General features: G+C 37.9%; 1 protein-coding gene across 1 annotated transcript in view; it reads right to left on the reverse strand.

The window, feature by feature from the left end:
• The window catches only part of CEP162 (centrosomal protein 162kDa), a 28,092-nt gene extending 24,626 nt beyond the window's left edge, over positions 1-3,466 (reverse strand). The window contains exons 1-3 of the mRNA XM_010179527.1: positions 3,316-3,466; positions 2,858-3,047; positions 1,871-1,923 (exon numbers count right to left, since the gene is read on the reverse strand). Coding sequence (XP_010177829.1) covers positions 1,871-1,923; positions 2,858-3,047; positions 3,316-3,466 — 394 coding nt within the window. The remainder of the gene's footprint in view (positions 1-1,870; positions 1,924-2,857; positions 3,048-3,315) is intronic.
• Positions 3,467-10,145: the final 6,679 nt, after the last annotated feature.

The following is a 10,145-nucleotide window of genomic DNA, read 5'->3' on the forward strand; positions in this document are numbered from 1 at the left end:
AGGAACAGAAAGGTTTCAAGACTGGGTGTGGTATTAAAACCACAATAAAAGTCACACATAATATCTCTAAATTCAAATGAAGTTTTTCTTATGATCAGATATACTTAACCTCTGTCTACTCAAGGCGTACTCGAATTGACCCCTTTAGTTCAATCACTTTCTCTCACCCCCTAGCAGACAAAGTACGCTGTACATTCACCTTGACCACTTCAGCAGTTTTTAAGCTCAAAATCTGTAATTCTGCTTCCTCTGACCTGCTTTGGTGGACCAGCAGCCACCCTCAAGAGTGAGCATTATTTAAAGACACAACTGTGTCACAGCATGACCTCTACACACGCTCCTCCTTCAGTTACCCAGATCCCTCCACAAGTTCTGATTCCTTGTTGTCACACATCCCCCACTCAGCTTCTGTGGTTCCAGGCTTCGGTGTCTGCATTATCTGCAATCCTTACATCCCTGGTTTATATGATATTATTCCTATGTTTTGTCACCAATACAACTGACACACAGTCTAACTCATATGTAAAATCTACTCTACAAAAAGCAACTATTTCATCATTCTCTTTAGTTTTGGACTACAAGAGGTCCGATCAGCTGAAAATAGCTTTCTTATACTGACTTAAGACATATACAGTGCTTATCCTATTCCTGTACACGTATTATCATTTGCCATTTCATGAAAAAGCAATTTGGCAGAGACTAAACCAAACCATGCACAATGCACAGATTGGTCTTTTCAGGTATTCCACAGAAATTGCTTTCCTAAAAAGCAGAAGTACCAGTTTCATAAAACTGACCATAGCAATCAAGTAATTTCAACTGATTTATTCAGAAAAAGGCTACCAAATTGTTGTAGCATTTCTGCCACAGTTATGATGATCTCTTGCAATCTACACAGTAATCATACTTGCAAGGAGAAACGATTGCCTGCGATTAAAGTTGACAAATAGAGCCTCTTTAATATGTTTGGGAAATTCAAGCCTGATGACAAGACCTCTGGAAAGTTCAGCCAAGCGTTTACATTTGAAAATACAGTCTGTTGATTAAATTACAGGAATACGCTCTATCATAGGTTAGCAGTGAAGACTGAAATAACGAGAGATGACAAGTGAAAGACATAAGCAAGACAGAAGGAGTGTAGCACAGAAAAAGATCAGGTAAGAGCAATACTGCAGCTTCTAGTGACTAAGTTCAGGTATGAAAAGACAGTACAAAAATACAGACACTGGAGTAACTCAAACATTAAAATGTATTTCAACATCAGGGTCATTTTTTCTTCAGTTTTTGATCGATAGTTGCTGTTTTGCTGTTTTTCTTTTAGGCATCTGTCACAATAGCTTAAAAATCCGCTTCAGGACAAAAAAGCACAAACCAAAAGCAAACCCCTGAAGCTCTGTCTGAACAGCAGCTGCACAGTTGTAATAGAAGGACAATGTGGGAACTACAGATAAATGCAAACCATTAATATGAAAATCACAGTAGCTTTCAAATAAATAAAAGCTTTACCCACAATGGTCAGAGTGACATGGGAACAGAAGTCAACTGGTTTACATATTTCTCAGAACAAAAAAGTTCAGTGAGGATGCTGGACTGTCCTGTGAATCTGAAACCTAGAAAGAGTCAAGTTTTTTGACTGGCTCCAGAGGCAACACAGAGTACAGAACAAGCTGTGAGACTGTAGTTACATCCCACTCCAAACATGAAGATCCTATGAGACCCTCTGACATCCTGCTATGGCGTTTTCGTAAGACTTTGTACATGAACTGGAGCACTAATCCACAGCTTTCATTTCTGATATTCTGTTACTAAGGTTTTCACAATTTTTTGTGTACACAGGAAAATAAAATAACAATTTAAAAGATGGTATTACTGCATTTCTCTTCATGTACGGATTCCTCTTCGTCTTTTTCAGTTTTTTCATTCCTGAGGAACAAAATGAAAATTTTACTCTTCTTGGACAGCAAATAAATATAGCCTTTTTCCTCCCCAAACTTTGATACTTCTTAAAATTGGCAATAAAATTAAAAACCTAAATTTGTCCATCATATCAAATCATAGGTAAGAGAGGCGGATAAATGCCAGCAATTATTAAAATAGATACTTTACAACTCCACAGTTAAAATTCTCAGTCTAACTCTTAAAGTCACTCCCTTTCTGCATTCCCTCCGACAGCTACATTAGCTTCTCAAAGAAATTTTTATCAAGTTTGCCTCCTGTCCTGACCTTCTCATTCTGCATTAAAAAATAGCCTCTTTCCCCTCTTCCCATAAAGTTTTGTCCTTAACTAAAACTCTCCAGAATTCTGATCCTCCAAGTGTTTTCATATTGGAGGTTTCCTTCACACTCAGCATTTTTAGCAATAGCAGCCTCAATTGCCCCTCCATCCATTTCTCTTACATACATTTGAGCTTATTTTCACGTAACTGATTGCAAATGGATTTCCCTGGTCTGTGAAGGCCTCATACCTGTCATCCAGATTCATTTGTAACATCATGTCTGAGAGGATACAGAATCTTCCCTGATCTACTTCCTTCGTATTATCAGTTGTTAATTTTTCATTTAGTTACACCTTACAATTAAGAATGTTATATTGACTTGTAACCACTAAGTTACACCCAAGACAGTGTAGCTATGTCCACTCATCACCAAGTCATGCCCTCACCTTATTCTTTTATTTATTAAGCTCACTTCTGTCCTTGTCTTTCAAAAAAACCCCAAAAATAAACCACAACAATCAAAGAACTGACTGAAATCATACAGGATCCTGTTCCACAAAATCTCAGTGGCCAAAGGTGTTCAGATATCCACCATATGTACCCACTAATATAGACCACAACTTTTCTCCCCTCTAATTTACCGTACAAATGGTGCTAGTAATACAGAATCATTGGAATCCAGCTCTTTATTCAATCTTGAGTAATCAATCGTAGAGGAAGCTTCTCGTTCAAGTTTGGCAAAGAAGATCTCTTTTTCTTCTTCTTCTTCTTCCAAGGTATCCACTCCAACTCCCACAGCACTTTGATTAGGCTCAGAAGCTAAAACTAAATCTAAATTTCAAAACAAAGAATAAACTAATTGTGTCTGTGCTATATGTCCACTGAGAATAGTCATAATAGTTAAGCACAACTACAGACAGACAGACTCACAAAATATTAACAGTATCAAATAATCACAAGCTAATACCAGAAGTCTTCAGCTCATGAGATGCAACCGAAGAACCGAAGAATCCCGACTTGCAAGAAATTAAGGGAGTTTGTACTAACAGTTTATTTCGATCTCATTAACTCATGAAATGGCTGCACTCTCAGTTCTCACCATTTATCTCCAGGCTGTCTCTACTGAAGGAGGCAGCAAGCTCATCGCTTTTCTGACGCTGCATCTTGTCTACATGCACATTCTTGTCAGCTTCTCCCACGGGCTTCAAACTGTTCTTTACCTTGACAAACCTCCTGCTGGCTCCGTGCATTCCTAGGAAAAAAGGTTTCAATATTCTTGACTATCATCTCAATCTATTTGTACGACACTTCAGTCTCTTATCTTCCAGAACCACCAATTATAGCTCATTTTGCAACTGCAAAGATACCTAGTCTCACAAATCACATTCATCTAACTTCAATTTCTATTATGATATATGTATATCCTGTTTAATTGCAATTAATTAGTCCATTATACAAATTTTCTTCCCATCCTTCATATTTGCACAGAAACCTAGAGTTCAGCTTTGAGCAAATACAGTAACTGTCAAAACTGACTTACTGTAACGTTACTTATGGAGGACAATCACACAAACCCTGTACAGAAGTTACCATTTCTTTGTTAAAAGCCTGTTAATTTTGCTTGATCTCCTACCCACAGGCTTTAGAAAATTGTAGCCATTGGCCCAGCAGCTCCTTTTCATTTGTTGCAAATTAAATGCTTTAAGGAAAAAAACAGTAACCAAAGTTACTTAAAGGTTGCTGATGAGCACCCAGTTCTTCCATTCTGTACATTTATGCAACCACCACAGCTGCTCTCCCTAATGTAATTTCCCTGTTGTGAGGGTTCAACAACCCCTTACCAACTTTGAGTGAATTCTACTCTCAGACAGAACGCTGCCTTATTTACTTCCTTATGGAAAAATAAAAGCCAAATATTGCAGTACATGACTAGTTAAAAAGCAGTACCAAGTCCCTTCCGCCTGTCCCTAACACGCAGACATTTATACTGAGATTCTTTACAGGCTCTCTTAGAAGAAAAGCTGCTTATGCACTTTATCCAATGACACATCAAATGATTTAACAGTTCTCACAGAAGGGAACAGAAACCACGTCCGTCTTTCCCAACATGAATCTCCAGTTGGCAAAATAAACGCAGGATTTTTTGTTCTATCTGGCCAAATGATACTTAGACTGTAGCTGTGTCCTTGTAGTGAACACACCAGGAGGGGTGAAGACACTGATCATTTCCTGCTGGTGGCAGACTGCAGGACATGCATACATACATCAATAACCCTTCGGATCAAGAACAAAAAACCCATCTCTCACGTGCTGATCAACTCTGTCCTCTATACACGTCCAACCAAGTACCTTTTAAGAAATGCCACACTTGCCTATATCATGACAATGGAGAATCCTCCCCTTCAGTATGGAAAATGTACCCAGGGAGGTGGTATGGGGAAAGTAACAGCCTGAACACCTTCTCCTTGCCTACTGGGCAGCCCTTAGCATGCATATTCTGATTATAAGAGCCTCTCTGTTAAAGAGAATAGGTTTTTTTCCTTGACTTCAATGACAATGTCCCCTTGCACATTTTTTTGGGAGGCAAAATGCATAAGATTCAAACATCTTGGAAGTGAATTCCACATTCCTGTATCTAACTTCAACTCCAGCCCCAATCCAGAGCTCTGACTTGCCTTGTGTGCAACAAATAAATGTTTTGTTGTTTTAATGAATTTCAAGGAGCAGGACTTTAAAGAAAAATATAATGTATAATGAGCTTTACAAAATATTGCAAGAATTGGTCATGTGAAAATATGAGTAGTGAAATCTTTGGAGTTCAAGGAAACTACTGCTTCAAGAAGTTTTCATTAAAAGTAACAAATACCGACCAAAAGAGGCAAATCACTCTTGCAAGCCCCACAGAAATCAGTAGGGCTGTTCAAGCAGCCAAAAAACACAGTGAAGGGAGACCTTGAAGTCCATCCAAGCTGGTACTTTTTTCCAAGTTTGATGGGTTTCTCAGAGTTCAGATATTGGAAGGCAAGTAAAAACTGGATTCTTGCCCTCATTAGCAGCAGTGGTGTCCCCTGTAACCTGGGATGTGTCTGGGAATTGGAAGTGGCTGAGTTGCAAAACTCAGTGGCAACAAAGCAGTGTTTGATTTTCAGGTTATTATGGGAGGTGCTTTTTTAAAAAAAGCTCTGGTCTGGTTTGAACTGGCAGAATACTTTAAAAAATATCAGATAGCTTACATAAATCCCATGAAACCTTCAAGGTCAATGTAAGTCTGTCAGAAAGCTCATTGTATTTCAGACGATTTAAATAAAACAGCTGAGGAAAATGTTTTTCTCTAAAATTTTGTTCTGTTAAAAGGTCTTATTGTAAATTGTATATAGGAGGGCAGTGACAGTTTATCCTTGATTCTACTAACATACTCTCGTTGAAAAATAAGGCATTGGAGGTCTGGTGAGATTATGACTAATCTAATGCTCTGCAAAAATCTTGTGATCCAGCTGCAAACAGACTCCCATTTGCTCTCTGGATAACTACAGCAGAGCACCATTTGGGTAAATTACTTAAAATTACTGCATTTATCTACCAGAGAAATAGACTATTCATGCTTTTTACTTCTGTTCAGCACTGTGGGCTTTCCATTTTATACTTCTCAATGTAGTAGCAAAATGTTTAGGCATTAATCTGGATACCTGTGGAGCTTGACCTTTAGTCAATGAAAGCTTCTTGAAGCAGTAGTTTCCTTGAACTCCAAAGATTTCACTACTCATATTTTCACATGACCAATTCTTGCAATATTTTGTAAAGCTCATTATACATTATATTTTTCTTTAAAGTCCTGCTCCTTGAAATTCATTATAACAAGAAGCCGAGTTTCACTTAGAAAAATATTTCTAGCCACTACCTGGCAGAGCAAAGTTTAAGACTATAAATACAAAGGACTCAAGCCTACATACAATAACAAACATTTATTTAAAAAGTAACTTCTCCTTAGTCTGACCAGGACTTCGAGAATGAAGCCATTTTAGCTTTTTAATACCATATAAAACACAGCAAATTTGTTACCCTCAGAATTGTCTGGACTGTCAGAAGTGAGGCTTGCTTCTTCTTTGTTTAAGTACGAATCTTTCTTGTCCTTATGAAATTTTTCCAGCACTTTGAATTTAGACAAAGCCTTGCTGCGAGACTCACTAGAAGAAGGTTTATGGGGAACTACTTTTAAGTGTACACAAACATTTGGATATTTTTATACATAATGGACAGGGGATAAAAAAGAAAAATAAGATGTGAGAAGTCAAATTGCCACTTCTGAAAAAATAAATAAAATAATTATCTATAAATTTTTAGCTGTAACTAAAAGTTAATACTTAAAACTTCTGAGAATAAAACTTTTCCCCCCCTTCTTTATTTTTAAAAAAGACAAATTCCTTCTTGCTCCACGGATACCTTTCATTCAAATACACTGTTCTAGGAGCTCAACATATCACCTGAAAACAAAGAAAACCAGAAAAACTACTTCAACTATAAGTTTTGTACTACAAGTTTTGAAATAAAGCATCTAGATCAGTTCAAAGAAAAGTGGAAAAGCATAGGTACATAAATGTGAGTTACTAATGTCTGTCAGTGTCAGGCAAAAGAACTGCACGTTGGGTGCTCAAACCCTTGTGAGGACTTGCTTAGCAGCAGATACAACCAAACGCCTTCCATTCACATCAGCAGAATTAAGTTCTAGATAACAGCGCCTACGCTGAAAACCGTGCTGTCTCATGATACTTAGGTGAACGTCACAGAATACACTTGACATACCTTAGGCTAGCCAGATACACTGTATTAGACTTTTCCTTGTTCAAATTGTCAGGGTAGAGGGGGCTTCTAAACTGGCTAATTCAGAAAAAACTCTTATTTACACCTCTTTTGACTCTACCTCAACACAAGAGAGAGTAAGAGCAGTCTAAGGGATCAGGCGAAATACTTCTGCTATCTAGAAACACGAAATATGGGGGGGTATGTGACCAGAAGCTAACACAACTCGGAAACACCCAAGATGACTGAAGGAAGTAGGTGAGCACATGGCAGGTGCAAAGCACAAAGAGAAATGGCACAATATCCATTGTGATACAACACACAGGTCCTCTGTTCCCTCAACTGATGTCCAAGTCCACAAGTGAGGCATCACTTCTCTACATTTATATTCTCCCACATTTACTGGGGAACTAAGAGTGTTGACAGATGCCTTCTGCTGTAAAGAAGGCAAACACCTGATGTCTTTTAAAGCAGTCACTACAAATAACTGCCAAACTCCTCCAATTGCTCATATTTCAAATATTAAGCCCTATTCAAGAAACAGATTCAGTTTTAGTGTTTCTCTCCCAGACCGAGATGCTTTATAGCTATTCTATGCACACGAGGCTTACGACAGTAAGGCAGCACAAACGCTCTAGAAAGCTATCCTAGGGAAATACTCTACAGGCTACATAGGAGTTCACCAACATGATATAAAGACCAAGTGCCAAATATTTCTTTGTCATGACAGTCCCAAATATTATTGATCTGTGTGAATTTAACACCAAAGCCACATTTAAACTAGTACATAAAAGTTAATTACTATCGTAATCTACACAAAAGGATTTCATGGATCAACGATTATACCTCTTAATTATTCTTTGGAGTTTCTTCTACATTGGAGTTTAAACCTGCAGATTAAACAAGTTAAGTTGTCATTACTGCACCAATTTTACTGTTTCTATTCCAGAGGCAGCATGCACAGAGCGGCCTATGGTCAGCAGAGAGAAAAGAATCACATCAGTAGAAAATAAAGAGAGTCTGACCACAGTCTTTGAAATGAAACAAATAAAATGGTGAATATTAATATTCCTGGTTTACTTTCAACACCGTCTGCCCTACTACATCACCGCAGGTAGTGATGTATGATGTAATGACAACCAAGTAAAAGATCACACAGGTCTTAGTTTCTTCTGGAAACGACAAATGAAGTAAGTGGCAGCTTGCTTTCACTGAGAACACTATGGTCAAACGGATGATTTGCAAAGGATTTTCTATAGGAAACCCACCAATGATACAAAGCTAATATTGAAGAAATTTAACACAATATATTTAATCAAATACCAGACTGGCAATCTGAATGGGGACTCTTTTGTTCACTACTTTCCACTATTTCAGCATGGCTTTCCATAGTTTTCTTCTCTTTTCCCACTTTAACAAAGCTTGTTTGAAAATCTTGAAAAGTAAGACAAACAGCAAGAACAGACAGGCAAGCAAGACAGGACAGGAATTCATATTATACAATTTCTTTTTATCATTTAAATGACAAAAGCAAGTAGAAAGGACATTAGTTACAGATCTTTAACTTGTCAAATATGGAAGACAGCATCCTGAATCATAATTTGCACATTTCAGTTCAGAGCTGAAGAACAAAGAGTTCAAGCGTGCTTAGAATAACAAGTTATTTTAAAGTGTACTTTATACTTCTCGGCCAAATGTACAGAAATAGTCTACACTGTTTATCATTACTCTACAAAACCAAGGGAAAGCAGGCTGCTAGTTCAAATATCTGCCTATTTCCTGGCATTTCTGCAACAAGATGCCTTGGAAAAAAACAATCAGACAACAAATAAACATATAGCACATATTTTGTCTTCCAGTCATCTGTCTTTGTGTCTTTCCAGAAAGCACGATATAGATACTGAAGTAACTCAAAATGAAGACATCAAACTGGAAACAACTCACTGGGTTGGTGCATTACTCAAGGTGATTAGCTAGACTTTGTTAATATAACAATCTCTCTATACAGTGTCACCCAAACACACCAACTTGTACATATGGAGCACGTGTTTGTAATGCAGTGCTGCACTGTGGGTGGAGGTAAGATTTATACGTTTACATAAGTCTGATTCATGGTGACAAAACACTCTAAAAATACTAATTCTATTAGCTCACAGCCTGTTAATAAAGTCCTATCTGCAATCAATGTGGGGGTTCAAGACTAGAAGAATACTCAAGGATCTCCGTAAAATTTCAAAGAATGCCAACATAACACTTTCCAGAAATCAAATTCAGCTTACTTCCATATTTGTTATACTAGCAGCAATATTACTTATTATCTTAATTATCTTGCTATTTAGGGCACATTTAGTAATCTTACAAATCTAAATCATCATATTCTTAGCCATCCCATCTAGTAACTTATATTGCAATGCTGCTGTGCATTCATCCATTATTAACACATCTGAGCAGCATACCACACGACACGCACCTGCTGAAGAATTTTAGACCCAGCAGAATTGTATTTGACAGAGTAACTGGAAGCACGCAAGGCAAAGAGAGACACATAAAATAAAAAAGGAGCAGTTCTAGAAGCCTAACCACGTTGAATTCCCTACAGTCCCCTGACCTGTCATTTTAAAACACCGCAAGTATAGCTGCATGAACTAAAATCACAGACTACTCTGTAGTGTGCAGACACAGGAATAAATCCCTCTTCATGTGTGGGATTCACCATTTTCAGTTATAGCTACATAAAAGTCATCTACTTTCATAACTGCAGAGGAAATCTCTGTACTGAAGGTGGCCTCTGCAAATGGCTCTGTTTTGACTCTGAGTTGACTACTCCACAACTAGACTTTAGTTTAGCGGAAGAGCATTCACCATAGCACAGACTGCTGCTGTACTACGCAGTTCCTCATTTAGCACAGTAGATGTTAATACACCTACTACCATTTGCCAGTGTCCAGAGTAACAAATGTAGCCCTTTCCTCACTGAGCCATACAACCAGGAGCTCTGCTCCATGGCACAGAGCTATCTTCTTATCACTGGCAAAACGGTGCTTGGGGAAGATTTCTTTGCACAGATCTTGCATATTTCCCCCACATTCGTGTTTTCTCAGTTTTATTATCACAGAATCACAGAATCACAGA

Source organism: Mesitornis unicolor, unplaced genomic scaffold (genome assembly GCF_000695765.1).
Source record: "Mesitornis unicolor isolate BGI_N332 unplaced genomic scaffold, ASM69576v1 scaffold14092, whole genome shotgun sequence".
Taxonomy (NCBI): Eukaryota; Metazoa; Chordata; class Aves; order Mesitornithiformes; family Mesitornithidae; genus Mesitornis; species Mesitornis unicolor.